Source organism: Struthio camelus, chromosome 8 (assembly GCF_040807025.1).
Source record: "Struthio camelus isolate bStrCam1 chromosome 8, bStrCam1.hap1, whole genome shotgun sequence".
In the NCBI taxonomy this organism is placed as follows: domain Eukaryota; kingdom Metazoa; phylum Chordata; class Aves; order Struthioniformes; family Struthionidae; genus Struthio; species Struthio camelus.
The window spans coordinates 14,785,286-14,804,481 of record NC_090949.1 but is presented as its reverse complement, the minus strand read 5'-3'; the positions used below and the strand labels follow the sequence as shown (position 1 = coordinate 14,804,481).

The 19,196-nt window shown below is 37.3% G+C and overlaps 1 protein-coding gene across 1 annotated transcript in view; it reads right to left on the bottom strand.

Annotated features, from left to right (window-relative positions):
- Nucleotides 1–7,211: 7,211 nt before the first annotated feature.
- Nucleotides 7,212–19,196, bottom strand: part of LOC138068030 (uncharacterized) — a 226,134-nt gene continuing 214,149 nt past the window's right edge. The window contains exons 6-8 of the mRNA XM_068952550.1: nucleotides 18,984–19,030; nucleotides 7,729–7,760; nucleotides 7,212–7,261 (exon numbers count right to left, since the gene is read on the bottom strand). Coding sequence (XP_068808651.1) covers nucleotides 7,212–7,261; nucleotides 7,729–7,760; nucleotides 18,984–19,030 — 129 coding nt within the window. The remainder of the gene's footprint in view (nucleotides 7,262–7,728; nucleotides 7,761–18,983; nucleotides 19,031–19,196) is intronic.

Sequence of the window (19,196 nt, the reverse complement as noted above, 5' to 3'; positions counted from 1 at the left end):
TTTAAGTTGTCTCCTACCAACGACCCCATATTGATATGATACCTGGGGGGAAGCTTTAAGGGAGATTAGCAAAATAATCCTTTCATGCTGGGAGTTGCATTTCTCCACTTAAATGGCTATTGCTAGCAATGAAAATGCAGGCAAAACAGACAGCAAAAGAAGATATCAATAGAAGTCAGAATCTGGAGTGTTTTCTGGAGTCAGCTTAAATTATCTGTTAATAGGCAGCTGTTACACACTCTTGTCTTTTCCAGTGCAAACGTATGATGTATATTATATCGGTATTATCCGTTAATGAAGTTTCGCTAATGCAGACGTTGTATGATTCGAACCACGTTGAATTCTTTTTCGGGGGAAAAGTTATCTGAAAGTTAGCGTTCAAATTTTCCCTTTATTTCCAGTTTAATACAATTTGAAATATACAAAAGAATTCCACAAGCACTGTCTAAATCTTGTGAGGGACATAAAGGTTTTCTCACAATGCTTAATAAAGCCAGGCTTTTCTCAGCTCCATCTGCAATGACAGATCAAGGAGACTTTTGCTGTTAAAAAAGACTGCCTCTAGATATATTTCTTCCTTTAAAGGACAATGTATGGATAAGAGTTGAGCACAACTGTTACAGTCAAATGTGTAAACAACAATATTTGACCTGGCAACCCTGTTGAATAAAAATATGCATCCTCCTTAAGAGAACATAAACAAGCAGATTTAAATGGAAATCACAGTCTTGAGGGTTTTTTTTTAATTTTTTTTGCTTCTTCATCTTCCCTTATTCCTGCCAGAATAAAATAGGAATAACTCAATTTTCCTAACTAGTATTTCACTATTTTATTTTTTTGTGTATGATCCTACTTCAGGCACAGTCTCATGAATAATGTAGCTGATCTCTCAAGATAGCCATAGGTAATATTCTTATTACACGATCATATTTTATATTACCCTGGCTGTAAAACAAGTAACAGAGCAAAGAAGACCAAACACTGCACCACTTAGGATCAAACCCTGCACCACTCAGGATGGATCTGCAGTCTTTGTGAGAAGTAATGGGAAAAGGTCTTGGGGATAAAACTGCTTGTTTTGGCCTAAGGGAAGGTTTCCCTTTAGCCAGGCCTAACCCAACTACTAGGAATCTGTGGGCTGAAATATCAGTTACTGGTTTTCTGTGCGAGTCTCCCATAAGCACTATTTTGGCAAAACCCCAGAGATTCGTCTTCCACAGCATGGATTTGCTGCTCCTCCTTGCCAATTTAAATCCTTCCAGATGCTATTGCCAGATCATGTTCAGAGCTACATCACAGACTTATAGTCCCTTTTCCTGGATGGCAAAACAGCCAATAGAGATAAGAATATTTATTCTACCAAGTGGCTCTCTCCACAGCTGTGGATATAACGGAGTCTCCTATGTCTCTGTACCAAAACCAACAATTAGCCTTTGCTGTATTCAAGTTACCGAGGAAAAGTTCCTTCATGGAATCTCTTTTCTTGATAGTTCTCTTCTCTCAGTTTTTGAATTTTCATACAACTTAAGGAGTGAGAAGAATCATTTGAGGTGGATGCTGACTTGGTTGTACGCATGCCAAACTTTCCAGTTCTCAGCCTTGCTGAGACCAACACCTTGTGATTTTCCTTATCTGGGCAAAGTTGGAATGACTTGGAGACAAATGACAGATTTAATTCTTTCACTTTTTGTAACAAAATATCTTCGATTCTATTTGAATGTGGACTCCACGCTGCCCAGTGCCTTTTGTTGTAAGAATTAGTGGTTCCTACACCAAATTTTGACAAGAAAATCCACCCTAAAAGTTATGCACTCTGAACTTACATTCCTACAGCTTACCTGAGAACTCCCTGTTATAGCTGCACAAGCTATTACCAGGAGGAAAAGCCAACAGACCTTGTTAAGCTTGCTTCAGAGGGGAAAAACTCAGAGTGGGCAACAGGCCCTATGTGTTACAAACTAGAGGGGCTTCACTGAGTGAAACTGCGGGAAGAAAAGCTTGCATCATTTCCTTCCTGCACAGGAGACATCAATCCCAGACTAAAGGGCTGCAATACAGAATTTATGCTGTGGGTCAGAAAAAAGATCATAATTTATTGGCCAGTTAATGTCAACCCTGAGATGCCCACAGCAATATGTTTTCTAAGTAGAAAACTGGTGATTTGTTGGAAGTATGTACAATACCTTTGCATAGTTTTATTTGACTATCTAAGATGCAATACAGTGGGAAAGCAGACCAGTTTTCTCTCTTTTTAAGCACCCAAAATCAAAAGGGAGAAAAAGAATAGTAATGGCAAACCAGGGACTTGACTATGATCTAACTCTACCTCTTTTATCCTGAGGTAAGTTACTTGACTGCAGTGTACTTTCATTCCGGTCAATATGAGAATGGAATCAGGCCAAATGGATTTACATCAGTATAAGCTTTTGCAGTTACTATAAAAAACATTCCCTGTCTTCCATACCCCTGCGTAATATAAGCCAAGACTAAGCCAATGAATTTACAATCTTCTTTTTTCCCCTTTTGTGTAATGCTAGGGAGACTTAAGTATGTTGAAAAGAGACACCGAGACTGATGGTTGCATCTATCACTGTGTTCCTCATCAAATATAATCTCTACCATTACTGTAATGTCAACCTCGACCGCCTTTCAGAGGTTGCTGTTATTTTCAGCCAGTGACAGAGGCTAGAATACTGGCTGCTAGTATAGATTAAGCCACCTCCTGAAACGCCCTCTGCTAACTATGAGATCACCCTCACTACCTGCAGATCTATTAGTACTTGGCTAGTAGTTCAGTGTCTCAAGGGCACTCATCTTTATATTTAAGGTAAAATCTCTCCAAAGTTCTCCCATTCTCCAAGTTTCCCCATCCTGCAAAGTTATTAGGATCTCACAGTAGGCAGCCCAAATGTTCAATGCTTCCTTTTTTGGCCCAGATGCTATCTTTTGCTATCAGTGGACTTTAAGGCTGCTCGGCACCTCAGAAGACTAATTGCTAATCAACATTTCATCTCTCACTCTGAAATCCCCAATCTGATGCTTCTTTCTGTTAAATAAAGACTATATTCCACAGAGATTTTTGAGAATATTGTGCTGATACATCTAAATAGCAAAAGAGTTTAAGGCAAGATAGCCATTTTTCCAGCTGGCTAACCCCCACTAATAAAAAACATAATTGTATTTACTCTACCTCATTTTTGCACACCACTTAAACTCTCTTCGTCAATGCATACATAAAAAGAGACCTCCTGTAAGAGCTACTTTCTCTAGGCGAGCAAATATAAGCATTAACAAAAAAGATCTGCATGCGTTGTACAGTATTACTCTTAATCTACCAGTATCTTAAACTCTTAATAGTGCACAGGGTGAAATAGATGGAAAGGACAAACAAATGTATTGCTGTTGTAAATTTGACTTGGATGAACAAAAGGTCTGAGATTTTTTTTTTATAATTGATTATAAGCAGGTCAGTCCCAGAAAATAGTCAGTGACAGATGGCATACACTCCGATTTCTTGGTGGTTTTAGCTCATCCGAATTAGACTAATTATCTCACAGCTGCAGTTAACTGAAAGGTCCATGCTTTACCTTTTCTTTCTTTCTTTCTTGCATTCTTTCTTTCCTGCATTCTTTACATATATGTTGTGTCAACCTTAGAAAATCTTTCTTGATCTCATTCTCCTGGTTACAGAGGGAGAAGAAAAGATGTTTTCTTTCACATATGTGTGACATAACTTATTTTTCTCATCTTTATGATTATTTTGATATAATTAAGGAAAGGCAATTTTCTGTCTGTGCTGGAAAATCAGGATAATTAAAATACCATTGCACATGGAATTAAAGAGAGTGAGGAACAAAGGGAATATATTAGTCAAATAGTTAAAACAATCAAATAGTCTTTAGTCCAAATTAAAGACTGTATTGAGAATATGTTATATTACTTTCAAGATTTTTATGAATCAAAACATAGACAATTACAGTGCAATCGTCTTTCTAGATACTTAAACAATCTCATCACACCACCATTTGAGACTTGATTCAAAGGACAGTACTTCAGCTCCCGGCAGAATTAAATCATCAGTTTCAGGAGTACCCAGGCTATCCCCACCACCTGGCATCTAACTACCTTAGAACTTTAATGAGATTTAGTTTTACATCTTTGTGCAGCAAGCAAGGTTAGCGTCATCACCAGTGTACGGATAGGGAAGTGAGGAATGCAGATTTTGAGACCCAGATCTCAGAGTTCCTTATACACCTTATTATCTAAATGAAAACCTAGGTCTGTGTTCAGGATCACAGCGGAACACTGGTGATGGCATTGGGGACCGCAGTCAGATACAATTAACTCCATCCAGGCACAGCCACAAGACTAGTCCTCCTCTCTTTGATTTCAAAGATGATAAATTTTTCTAGATAATTTTCATGAAGATATAAACTAACTTTTTAAAAATGCATAAGGCTGCTTAAATCTTACATACGCAGGATTTTTAATTTCAGAATAACCAATATTTTAGAAAAAAGGACAATCAAGAGCTTGATAGGAAAACATTGTAACTAAAAGCGTACTGAAGGCATGGGCATGTTGAGCTTTCTCACAGAAAATTATGAGACAACATTTCAGTCTCACATACCAAGTGTGATTTTTCAAGTATCTGCAAACAAAATAGTTTTATGGTAGCTTTCAGATAAAGTTTTAGAGAGAAAAGTTTGATCTTATATGCATATTAATTCAGTGATGTCCATTTGATGTTTTTTATGAATATCATGTAATGAATGAATCTGACCTGAACCCTTTTTAGTTTTTGAAACTTTTTAAATTAAGCAAAGAATCCTAATTTGTACAATTCATAGCTAGCTATATTACTTATTCCTGCTGTCGTTTGCCTCTTCATATTACTTGGTGATAAGAGATTTTTATTATCTTGTTTTAGCCTTCTACTGATGAGTTTTATTGTTACGGCACTTTAAAGCCATGGACTTCAGAGTCAGTTTGAAGATAAGACAAATAGTTTGGGGCTAAGTAGAATTTGCCCAACATTGCCTGTCAGTTGCTTTCACCAGATATTTAGTTAGCATTATAACAAGCAAGAATACAACATTAAACAAATCATGAGGATATCTGATGACTTCACTGACAGAAAAGATTTAAAATAATATTCAAAGGAAAAGGTTACAGAAAATAATTAACAGTGGAACTTGCTAGTCTCAAACCAAAATAGAAAAAAAAAAAAGATTGTGTTTTTCAGAGTTGAAAGAATGAGTTCTTGGAAAACATCCAAATGTGAACTAATTGATAAATGATGCTGTATAATTGCCTCATGTTAAATGTGGCTTTAACTTAGATTATAATTATTTGGAAATTAGAATTCACTGAAGATCCAAACATTTCCTAATTTGCACAGCTTGCTTTATTTTTGAATTAATAGTCCCTAGAATGTCTCATTTCATGTCAACTTTAAAGCAGAGAGTGTAGAGAAATAGGCTTCAACTCAGAAGTCCTAGACCTGCCACAAACACTTTCATTGTGGTGGACCAGCAGACTCATTTCTTTCCTCATTTTCTTGATGAGCCTGCTTAGAGATAGACAGGTCTGGCTGATATCTGAGTTGGACTCAACTAGATTAGTGCAGCAGAAGAAAGAAGGACACCTGTGTGGACCCAAATAAATAAAGAGGGACACCTGTGTGGACCCAAATAATGAAACCTCTTTTTTAAGACTAGAAATTATTATTAATGAAACCAAAGACTTTCAGCTTTGCATTTGGAATGTTCTGCAACTAAGTTCAAGCACAGTGACTCAGGGACTCTGGTTCTAAAGCTATATCAAAACCAAAATGTAAGCAACATGTTCTCCTTCACCAGCTACCAGCTTGGTATTCCTTTAATTAGCATTTTGAAGCTGTGTATTACGAGGCATTATTGCTATAATTAGCTTCATTTCCTACTCTGAAGTACTAAATATTTTTATTAGACATGTCTAGATATGTCTAGACTAGTAGTAAAACTAGTATGCCTAGAACTAGTAGTAAAAGCAAAGTCTGGAAACACACCCAAGCCAAATTTTGACCCCAGCTGGATTCCATATTTATTCTTAGTCCTTTTTTTCTCTTTTCTCATTCTAAACGGAGATGGGACTATCGAACTAGGTTGCACTATGACATTTTCTAATCAGCAAAACAATGACTAAGGGAAAATTTCTGACAGCATAGCTGATGCCTCCTGCTCTTCTAAATCACAGAGAGCGGGAGATCAGGCTATGCTGGAATCAGAAGAAGAAAATACACTGTACAAATGACCATTACCTGCCTCTGTTGGATCCTGTACTGAAAACTACTAGGTCTTGCATAGAAGAAAAGGAAGAACTCGAAACACAGAATCCAAACATATCTGAACTAGGGGATTTGAATTAGGAGCTTTCCCAGGCCTCAGTCTATCTGGATTGGCTACATTATATTGAAGGCATATTAATGACTGCCTAATTCCAGGCTCTGGGATTTGGATATCATCAGACCAAATAGTCATTGCTAATTAAAAATATCTTTCTTACAGTAAAGGAAGTTTCTTACGATACTTCTAAAGTGTCTGAACGCAGAAAACATTAGAAAACTCTCTTAATCTCAGAAGACGATGACTGTAATACCAGGCCAAAGCTAGCTACTGTTTTTTAGAAAGAAAGAAAAATTGTCTCCACCCCTTTTGAAGTCTACCTGTACATATGACCATGAAACAAAGTTTTCTGAGTTTGCTTTATAAGTATACTGAGGCCTAAAAGCTCTTGGGGTGCTAAGAGGGTATCTATCTCCATTTTATGTTGCAACTGAAAACTATCCCTGAGGCTTTCTGAATGTATGTCCACACAGGTTAAGCAATAAGCCCTACCTCAGACATTTCTTGCATTGCTGCAGTTGCCAGGGTTTTAGAACAGAATTAGGTGTCCAGACCACTGGGCGATGAAAAGAGAAACGGAGGAGGAGTGTTGGCACAGTCAGATATTTTGTCTCAGCTAAGAAGAGATTTTGAAACCACCTTTCTACAGCAACTGACCATGAAATTGCTACCAATCTTTCCCAGTACAAAGTCAGCGTAAGTTAGAAATAAAACTGAGGTCCAGGTGCTTGATTTTAGCAGAGCTTACCTGTGTTCAGTCAGCAGAGCTAGGGATCCAGACACCACAAAGAAGGAAGCTCAGGGTCAGTGAGGAAGGCTCATCTTTCACTGGCTTTTCCTCCAAGGAGAGCTTTCAGGCATGATCACAGCAGGTACTGGGAAAAGGGCCCAAAGTTTGATGGGTTTGAGGTTCCATCAGTCCGGACCCAAGCACAAACACAGGCAGAGCTTGAACGGTGTGAACGTAGTCTAGGGATTGTACTTATCGTTTCTTCTGTTAAGTATAATGTACTATTCTTATTCGTTAGCATTTGTCTACCTGCTCTGCACAGGTATAAATAGAGGCAGTACAGAATCAAGCCCCAAATACATATGCATCAATATGATGCAATTATTCATAGTTAAAGCTATACTGCAAACTGTGATTTTGCCAAGGTGACATAAACCCTGCCCTTATTGATACCTTGGCATTATCATCACTGGGATAGTGTATGATGCTGTAGCTCTCAGTCTCACTGGTGCTGAGCTAGAAATTGCATAGCTTGCTGAACACAAAAAAGATGCACTATCTTCTCCTTGGTCAAATATAGTGGTGCATGCAGAGTTCTTCACTGCTACTCACCATTCTGTGGTGGGAAATGAGTAGTGCTGTTACTGTGGAAGAACAACAATAAATATAAATAAAAAATCATAATATGCCAGAGGCTAATAAATAAATCGCATTGAATGCTATTAAATTCAGATGCTTGAATAAAAAACAGCTCCTAGAGATAAAAGGCTTATATTCAGGCAATATATACTTCCATTCTACAATCCTGTCCCATTTTCTGTAACATCCTATGTTTTTTTTCACTGGTCTAGTCTGTCATTCAACCAACATAGGGTTCAGAATCTTCTTCTCACCATTAGTAATGAACCCTTGCATACCCTAGGAGATCATCTTCTTTATATATAAAAATACTTTACAAAAGCCTTTGCTGTCACTGAGGTTGAAAGGACATCTCCACCACCTAATAAACACATAATAGATTTAGCAAGGAGATTCAGAAAAGTAAGAAAAAGCAGGTAAAAGTGTAGTGTAGCATTAAAAGAGAGAGCCTTGAGACTCAACACGGAAGATTAAAGGATTACTTCTATCTTGGAAGCCTTTGAGAATGAAGGACCCAGCTAACGTATGTATCACTAGCACTGTTTAACTCTCTGATACAGTTTTATTTTTCAATTTTTCTGCATAAGATAAAGTTGTTATCTGTATGATGGTCCTGATGGATTTTAAATAATGAACCCCCTATCAATAAGGTTAGAATAAATTCAAAGGTGAGGAGTGTAATCCAGTATAGCTTAATGAAATCTCCTTTTGCTGTAATCCAGTTCACATTTTTATCATTTGTCTAGGAGATGCAGCACTTATGCATTTTCTTTTTGTCTGAAGAATACTTATTTATATTATACATACTCTCTACTGGGAAGTAAACTGTAGTCACCAGAATTTTTGGAAATGGTCAGAATAGTCTATATTAAAATATAATCATGATGCTCCAGTGTGGCAGCAAAGTATTTAACAGCCACAGACAGCATCAGAATTGTCCAGTGGAAGAAGGCAAAGATTTCCATCTACATCAGATAACAGTAAAAATGATGCTTATAGTATAATATAATATAAAAAGGAATTAGGCTTTACTTTCTCATCCTATTTTTTACTGATATATGTGGATTGTTATGTATTCACATTGTTAAGGGATTCTTCTGTTAAAAGCCGTATTGCAAGCAGTGTAGTACCTACTTTGACATCTTCTTTGCATACTTTATCAGTGTTGCCCTTTGTGTCAATACATTTTCCTGTTCATACTTCATTAACACCAAATACCTAGAACTTCAGATAAACAGCTTGTTGAACGAGCTAATAACCTAATGGGTCCACTCTGTAATGCCAAAGCCAAACAGACAGGGTACCCCTTGAAAGTATCTGCATTTTGGTAAGGAAGTATGCTGACAGAAGAATGTTTTTGCCCATTTACTTTATGCGTTTCAAGGAAATAGTGTATCTACATCAACAGAATATGCTTTTATCAGCACACTTCATATCCACTGTGTGCACTGCCAGCACGGCTGTATCAGGATGAGCGTGTAGTGTAGGCAACCTCTGCATCCTAGTAACGGAGTTCAAACGCAGGCTGTAACGTCCGTGTTATCTAGCCCGTCCAGAACATTGGCTAGACCCTCTTCAAAGTCAGGCAGTAAGCAAAAGGTAACTAGGAAACTGGGAAAGAATTGACCCACTTAAAAGTGAATTTTACATTTTGAAGATTTCAGAGACAGTCAATGACTTTTAAATAGAACAAAAGGATGAGGTCACCACACACGTTGCATGCAACAAGGTAATGAGCGTCATCCAGCGTGGCACAGACCACCTTCCACTGCAGAAGGAGGTTAGAGTCTGCAATACCGAGCAAGTGACATTTAATAGCTTGCTGGATTTGGGCTATGAAAATTGACTCTCAGTTTTAGCTTGTCAAAGTAGATGATCTAGTTGTTTTTATTAAGGAAGGAAGTAGTCATACAGAAGGTCAGGGAGATAACTTGCTTCTGTAAATTACATGAAGATGGGATGTGGCCCTGAAAGCATGTGTAATTCAATTTCTGAGAAGTTTCGCTAACAAGTATTGCAACATCTTCTCCATCTTTCCGCTTTTCAAGGACTAGTAAAGCTTAAACATCTGCTTTGAACTTCCAGGTCATCTAATTCAGCTCTCATAAAGAAGCATGAAGTGCACCTAGGTATCGTACTGATGCCAATCACTAAAGCAGACTTGCATGTAAATATTTTTTTTTCCACCATAATGTAATAGGATTTTATTATAATAATCAGATTTACAAGGAACTGTCCCTGTCATAACTTTGGGTAGAAAAGATGAGAAGTCTGTTTAACTTAAGTTATCATTGTGCAAATTCAGATAAAGCAATAGTCAAAATTAATTTTCTTGCCAAATGAAAGAGAAAAAAGGCTCACTTCACTTGGTTATATCTTACACATTAAGGTACCAGCCATTCTAGAAATAGCTAGCATTTTATTTCTTCCTACATTATCATGAGTAATGCATAGACTGAATGAATGCCCCTGAATATGTGCATGTGCATCTGTTTTCCAGTGAAAAATGCCTATTGGTTAACGTTAAAAAATGCTAAGATACTCAGTCAGAATATGCAATGATGAAGATCCAATAAGTTCATTGAAGTTGCTTCTTATTCATATGCTGTATGAAAGGAGAATCAGAGCCAAAATTAATCAAGAATGAAAATCACATTAGTGCACTTGGACAAAACTGATCCTTGTGCAAGCTGTCTTAATTGTGAAGTTCATGCAGCACGGAGAAACTTAATGCTAGTGATTCTCCCTGATTTAAATTTCACTTAATTGGATTGAGAGCAAAATTACAGTACTGCAGTACAGCCTCACTATCTCTTCAAATGCACCCTGAAAGCAACTCCAAAACATACTTAATAGCCTGAGCTACACATTCTGCAGGTCAATAATCTTCAAGAATCAAAAGTGAAAGAAAATGCTGAATTAGATATCCTTCCAATGAGTTTGTCTTGCTTTGAAGTGCCAAAATACCTACAGACGGTTATCTCATATGCCTCAGCTCATCTCGGTTACCAGGACAGAGTGTGAAGAGGGAGGCAGATTCAAAAGATGCAAAGAAGAGACTGAAACCAGGAACTTGTTCTGATTATGGAAGCAATAGGTAAAAATCTATCTAACAATGATAATACGCTCTAGTGCCTACAGTGCTGCTGAACTGGAACTTGAAAATTAACTTTACAAGACGCTCAGTATAATTTAACCTGGAAACAAAAAAGCATGGAGAATTACTGTGAAAGATTCGGACAGAAAAGGGCACAAGCTCTTTGCCAGCTGACGATGGAAAAAGTGTTTTTGGCTGCTGTCTGGACAGCCACAAGCAGGTGAATATCCAATAAGACACTTTGACTGTGAGCTTTATTAAGAAAACGGTGTGCTTTTAGTTCAGATCTCTTTCCATTAAAGGCACAAATAACTTATTCATTATGTGCCCAAACTGTTTCAATTCATAGCTATTGTATGTCTGTCTTATATGTACATTATACCAGCAATCCAAAGAAAAACAGAATTTTAACACCAGTGTTAGATATCTGTATCATTACAAACCTAAATAATGAGAATCCTTGACATCCTCAAATTGTCATTCCCCATTAGCCTCAAGGAATACTGGTTGTGGAGTAGATCTGTCCAGATCTACTTTTCAACAGGAAACAAACAGGTAATAAAGTATTTTCTTGTTCACACTGTTAATACATTTCCTTTCACAGGGACACACAGACGCCCCCCTAATCCATACTGCTTCCCTATCTTACCTAGCAAAGTGACAGCTCCATCTGTCTGTATTCACCATCAGCAATATTACTATTCTATTAAAAAATAAAGAAAAGAAAAGAAATAAAAGGTAGAGAGAGACAGACAGAGAGAGAGGGAGAGAGAGGGAGAGAAAGACTGTGTGAACTTGGACAGATCAATTATGTGCTCTTATCAACTGTGGTGCTACTGTGATCCATCTTTCCAGCCTCCTAATTTATGAAGGTCATAACTTACTATTAGATATAAATCACCTCTACATTTTCTAAATCTGTTCCTTGGTTTCTCTCTCTGTCTTGTACTCAGACAAACATAAATATTTCCATATTCATAACAAGACAGAGACAGTACTATTGCTATTATTTCCTTAGTGTCTATTTTCATACACTATGGAAATACGCAACACATTATATAAATATTTTTGTCATATATGACACACTTATGAGCACATCTGCTGAAACAACTCTCAGAGTAAGAGATAACAACACTATTTTAAAACTTTCTTGGATGAGGTTTCGAAATCTAAAATTAAAAAAAAATCCCATAATATATAGCTTCGGTGCATCAGGAGTAATTTCCCTCCAAATGGAGGAATATTTAGAAACAAAAAGAACTTTTCTTTATTCAACACTTGGTTTATTAGAGAGCGTCATATTTGCTCTATGATTAGTCCAGAATTGCAGAGCAGGGAAAAATAAAGAACAAATAGAAGCAGTTATATTTTCAGAAGTCATGAAAACTTTTAATAAAATCATCTCAGAGTTGCCCACACACATCCTGGTGCTTCTCTAAACAACTGGAGAAATGAGAAGTCTTGAGTCTAATTCTCCTCTAAAATGGCTTCCTAATACAGTCCAACTAATTCAGTCCAGATTAGATCTCGAATCAATCATGTATTCCTGAAAGACCATAGGGGACATGAGCCCACCTGCTGGGACCTGGTGCCACTGGACATAGGGCCCTTTCTCCTCTTCTTCCCCAAACAGCCAGTGGCAGGACCTTCTCATTTTAGTGACAGTTGGAAAATACAAAGTGATGAATAATAATGCTGCAGCTGACTTAGAGCAAGAAGAACATGAAGTGTTGCTTCCGAGCTCTGCATCAGCGTACTGCATGAACTGTGGTAAGATCACAGTCAATAAGTATGACCATTTATAAGAAAGTTTTTTTTTCCTGTTTCCTGATCACTAGCACTGTGCAACCACAATATCCTAGGAGCAGCAATCAGCACCCAGTCAGTCTTTGTCTGGAGCTGTGAATAGACCCTCAAGAAGAAATGGAAAAAACCCAGTCAAACACTTAAAGGTAAAAGTTGTTTTTTTATTGAATACCCGTTTTCATGAGAGTTGGAAAATCTCTCTTTCAAAAAAATGCTGCCATGTTTATCTTTAGATGGGTCTTGGAAATACAGTGCCAGCAAACATACTGAGTACCCCAGGAGGTCCTTCTAGGGTGTTGGGGAGGTCTTCCTGTTTGCATACCCCTACATTTAACATCTCTTTACCTTTACTTTCAGCTGCACCATTTCTGTAGAGTCCTTCTTTATAGCATCTCTGAGACTAGGATAAAAAGTGTCAGAAACTCAGATAATATAATGTTATATGTAAGTTAAGCAAAATGAAAAAAGGAAAAAAAAAATCCCAAACTTGCTCTACCTTTTAGCTATAGTCATCTCAAGGCCTTCCTGTAACAAGAGAAGACACCAAATTTTCAGATGGAAATGTGATTTTCAAGTTGACAATATAGCTTTAATTAAATGAGAGTCCAAAGAAAGAACATATGGCTGAGAAATAAATAGGCTATAAAAGAAGAAAACCTCCACTGTGGGTAACCAAGGACATTAAGGGAGAGAACAGGAAAGAGCAAAGACCATATGAGACACCTATTACAAAACATCAAGGTCAATGCTACAAGTTGTGACATGGACAGGTAAAGTGATAGAGTTTACAGAAATGATCAAGGAAGCAAAGCTCAAACATGAAAGCAAACTGGCAGATTCTTACTCTTGTGCATTCTGGCCTGTCCAGAATTGCAAAAAGGAGATTTTTATGTGTTGAAATATTGTATCAGAAAAAGGATATTACACTGAAGCGTGTCATAGCTTCCAGTGAGAATCAGACATCAATTTCAAAGTATAAGCAGTTATGAAAAGTAATTATTTTCAATGTTCTAAATAAAGTTACAGACTCCTTTCCTCTTTTTTAAAACTTAGTGGTAGATTAACACTCCAAAAAAGCAATGGACAATTTCTGAAGCACCAAGCTTGGAACCAGGAATTCTCAAAGTGCAGTTCTAGTTCCTGTCCCAAAACATGTACCTATCCGAACATTCTGGCATTTCCCATGTTCCTCAAAAAACAAAATTCTGGAGAAAAATATTCCAAAAAAAATGAGTTGAGCACCATGGATTGCCAGAAGCGAGAGCTCCTGCGGCGGCTCCCAACTGGAACCAGGTACCCTGGAAGCCTGGGCTCCAGGACAGTCCAACTGCTAAAACAACATTTACTGTTAAGATTGTGCTGTGCTGGGAAATGATTATCTCACAAAAACTTCAACTTCAAAGTATCTCATTTGTAGGTCTACTATATTTTGCTCTCATAATAGTAATGATCATGTTTCTCCTCATGGTAACCATGCCTCTCTGTACTACTTTTTTCCTTCTAGCTGTTTAGCTATTTTTTTTAACTTTTTTTTTTTCTGCCTTATGTTTGCTGTTGTTATTCACTTATCTCAGCTAAGCCCAATTCAATGAGCCACCAGTCAGATCCCAAATAGACAAGTATGAAGGCCATTTGCTATTCTGGAGAGCTTATACTTCACGTCTCAGGAAGATAAGCATGTTAGTACAATATATTCAATTCATCTAGCATGGATGTGGTACCTATTAATCCAGTCATTACGACATGTGTCACCTGTTTTATTAATAAGAATACTAACTGTATAAACGACAGGCATAAACACATATACACACATACACGATGGAATGAAGTTTTTTTGACTCACTGTTAGAACGATCTTTACCAATTTTTAACAATTATATTGCTTCACTTTAAGGACTATCTGTCTTTTAGTTTCTTTTAGCTTCTACTTTTAGCTTTTACTTTTAGTTCTCAAATTGCAGCCCTAGGTTTCCGGTTCTTGTATTTGACCCTACAATTTAACAAGAATTCCCCTTTGAGACAAAAATGAAACACTCTAAAACTGACAAGTTCTGAGTCAGCCCATCTTTTTTTTCCTCTATCTTAAGGAGAAAATTTCAAAAGAAAAGCCATATCCCTGTTCCTGTGATTATAACAATCATTTTTGAAGGAGGATAACATTATCATATCCGCGATTCACCATTTGTAGCAAATTTAAACTGAAGACAAGCAAGAAAAAGTAATTAAAGAGTGTCTACTTTTTCTTCAAGAGAATTAAATAAATCTATTCTTACAAGATTTATATACTCATGCTCTAGTTGCATTTGTCTCCACAGGCTAGACTCCCTACGGACTGAGGAACTGAGCTACTGTCTGCGCCTTTGTGGTCAGGGGACTGTGCAGGGAATGCAAACTCTAGTCCCCTAGAGGAAGGCACTGCATGCCCTGTGCTCCAGGGCAAACAGAAGGAGCAGGACTGCTACCACCAGTTTTACCTGAGAGCACCATGGCTTAATTTACTGGCCAGTTCCAGTAAAAGGTTTGTGGTTGTCAATTCTCTGCTTCAAGCCCTAGTTCTCTTTGGTGATCAGGGAAAGAGCTACACCAGTCTCAGTAGTCTTCAGCGTTTTCCTTTTCTGGTTACTCCCTACCGCAGGTGTGGGCCTGGAGGCTTTTCCATCCTGAGGCTCTGGTCCCTCCCTGTAAAGCACAGAGAGTCTGGGTGCCTCTGCCCGTGAATCTCGTCAAGCTACAGCACACCGGACCATGAGCCACCACAACACGAAGCTTAAAGTTTCTGTGGAACTAGCCTGAATCTTGGCAGTATTCTTAGTAATGTCAGAGGAAATATTGAAATACAGCCAAGAATAAATAAAGATGCAATTTGCATTGCTTTTGAATGCATTTATATCACTCTTACACAGTAACACAGAATATATTCAGCAGTGGGCACCGGGAGATACTGCCAGACTACAGAGAACCTAAAGAACAGCAGGAAAGGGAACCTGTGTGTATGACTTTTGAGGAATTTTTAGAAGAACTAAGCAGAAACTAAGTAGATATATGACCACGGTCTACAAATATTTGAAAGGTATAAACGCTGTACTAGGAAAGGAATTATTTGTCATAAACATTAAGGAAGCAACGTGAAAAATGGGTGAATATCTGGGCACTGTGAGTTCTTCTAGCTTGTGAAGTATAAACTTGTATAAACACTAAAACATTTACAATAAGGCATAATTTTAAGAAGGTGGTCTGAGCAACTATTTGATTATCACAGAAAAACAATGAAACATTAAATAGGTTTTGTCTCCAGTGTCTTCTCCAAGTCTAAATTTGTACGAGTTGAAAAAAAATAAGGAACTTTTCCATCAATTATCTTCTTCTAATTTTTTTTTCCTCCTTTACAAGAGAAGAAACATGACCGTTTTAAACTATGCTGGTCAATGCTTTCTCATGCAAAAAATTACTGTTCAACTAGAGCAAATAATACATTAATTTTGGATCCCTTGAACCTGTCTCACTTCACTAGGATATGTTTTGACAATGCAAGAATGGAGCGCAAACACAGCGAGCTTTGAATGGAAGGGTCAGTGAACAGTGATGACAGAATGAGTCTTTCAAATTTACTTGAAAGAATATTTTACTTCTTACCAGCCCTTGAAGCAAAATAGGGTCTCTTTTTTTCACTGCATTCACAGACACTTATACAAAATAAATGTATAGCCAATCAGGTGGAGTAGCCAGCTGGCGGCAGTAAATCAACACATCACTTGCCTGGCTTAGTTATGGCTTTTCCAAGGCAGAGCATGCTTGTAGATAAAACCTTCTCAGCAGCATATCCTGTGGCTAATGTAAAGAAAATTGGGAGGCTATAATCTAGTCCTGACAATCTTTCCCATGCTCAATCTAGGGTGGGTTCAGATCCATGACTAACATAATCTTTTGGCAGTGTCTTTCTTATTTATTTTTATGGTTAGGGCAGCTATTTTGAAATAGACTAAATAGCCAGATCAGACTAAATTATATATGACGTTAACAGAGGAGCAAAACATCAAGGATCAAAATGAGTTGCCAGTAAGAACTTTCACAAGTCCATTAAATCTGTGTTTAACAGATGAGTTTCTCATACATCCTCTCCCATATCTTCTGGATTGAGTCAGGATCAAATTTTGATTTTATGAACCCAAAATTTCATGCTGTGATGTATCGCAAGCTTCATTAACATTTATTTTTACACATATAAAAGCAAAATTGACATAAGGATGAATTCATTGCGGAAAAGATGCATATTCTGCAGGCCTTTATTATATCTTGTTCGGGTTACATTTTTTTAAACATAATAAATACTTTTATTTTATTTTTTAATATCTTAGTGCCAGCAGCATGTTTAGGACTCTATAGCACACAAGAAGCCCCTGTTCCAAAGCGGTTCTCTTTTATTTACAGATATATTTGTATCCATCCTTCTAATAAACAGTGAATGTTAAAGCTGTCTCACCACGCTTTCTTTCTCATAGAAAAAAGGTAAAGCAGATTCTTCGATTGTAAATATGGGCCATGTGGCAGTAACAATATAAATAGCTTTGATTAAACTTAAGTTTGCATTAAATTTTTGGCTTGTCAAAGCATACATATTTTGATTTTGTAAAATCCTAAAGAAAAAGAACTGTTCATGTAATCTGCCCTTCTCTTTGCATTGTTGTCTGTCTAACCCTTAAAGCAATTCCATATGCTTGTGAGACATGAACATCCCTTTTGCGCTGCTGTATATTTTACATAAGTATACCCTGGATAAATCCTTTTTACCAGAAAGAGAAAATGTAACAATAACTGGAAGAAATCCTACTGTACTTTAAGAGGACCCTCACTCACTTTTCCATTTGAACCTCTGTTACTGAATGCTGAAGTGGCTTCGCCTGCCATATAAGCTGAACATACGGTACAGAGCAAGAGAGCAGAAAGGATTTGTTTGCTTCATTTTATCCTCTTAGTGCAGCTCCAAGGTAGCAAATACCTCACACTGCAGCTTGCCCTATCCACCCCAAGAGACTTTACGTTCTGCTTTCCTTAAGGAATTTTACATTTTTGACTTAAATAAATCCTTTCCCAAGTTTGGAGAGTTAACGTATCTAACCTTCTCATTCATTTCCTTTTGATTAACATGTCAAATGACAAGCCAGATTTCCTTTTTAATTAGGAAATTTACTATCCTCAAAGTTTTGGTACTTGCCATAATGATGTTCTATTTACCATAAATGCTCCGAGCCTTGGCCATAGCATAAAACGTGCTTTCCAGAGCCATCAGTGGGGTCAGATTCATCTCTCACTTAGACAAGTTCGACTGCTGTGTAAAGGCAATGACTTCAGTGACATCCGTCCAGGTTTACACTACCATACTGGAAAGAAAACTAAGGTCCAACCCCACTATAAAGCAATACTAAAACTGCTGCTAACAGAAATAAGATTGGCACTTGATTATAGAAATAAGATTGATACTTGATACTTTGCACTCGTTTCTTAAGCTTGTATTAAAGAGAGGCCCATTAGGTCAGGAATCATATGTGGAGAACAGTAACAGTAAACTAAGTCCGCAAAAGATGACTCATGATGTAAATTTCTGTATATGAAATAAAAGGAAATATTCCAATGTTCAGCCATCCTAGCAAGGAAGATTGTGGAGCGAAAAGCTTTTCAGACAAAGAACAATTTACACAGAAACAAGGATAACACACTTTTGCAGAGTAGGACTCTCCATTTGCACTTCCTGTGATTCTAGCCTGTTTCTGTAAGCAGCCTCATAGCCAGCTGCAAAATGCTCTTGCTAATGCTGTCATGAAATGTTTGTGTGTCTCTACTGCTTATATTGTGCGCGTGCGTTAGTTTAAGCCAGCGTTCATGAAGTAACTTTGCATTAAACTACCCAAACGTAATATTTTCCATACTGCCAATGAAAATTATGATGTGTTCCTAATTAGCTGATCATCAAGCTATAACCATTTCATGATAAATTAAGCTATGGATATTATAGAAAAGTAACAAAGCACCAGCGCCAGGGATTTTCTGTTGCTGTTTTTTTTTTTTTTTATATAGCACAGTCAGATGAGAATGGCAGAAGTTTGTTTTGCCTTTAACCTCTGTTTGCTTGTAGTAAGCAAATGTGAGCTTCCCAAGGCTCAGAACAAAACACTGGCTTAAACTGAACATTTCATTACCCATCAAAATGGGTTTCTCGGCAGTGAAGAATCATTTGTCTTTGTCAATTTTGACCCCACTTGTCTTCATCAAGTTACTTTTTGAATGAAGACTTTTATGATTGCCTTCAACAAAAAAAAGATGTACTTACTGATTTAAATGGCCCTGAATGCTGTTCTCAGAAGTTACACTGGTATTCTGAAAAAAAGTAACGAAGCAAGATCATCTTCCCTCTTACGACACTTCAGTCACTGACAACATATTACTAAAAATCCTATGATACAAATTGACTTTAATTAGATTAATAGTCCCCCAAAAAAGAAAAAAGAAACCTAGATTCATAATTATCTAGCCAAACGCTGCA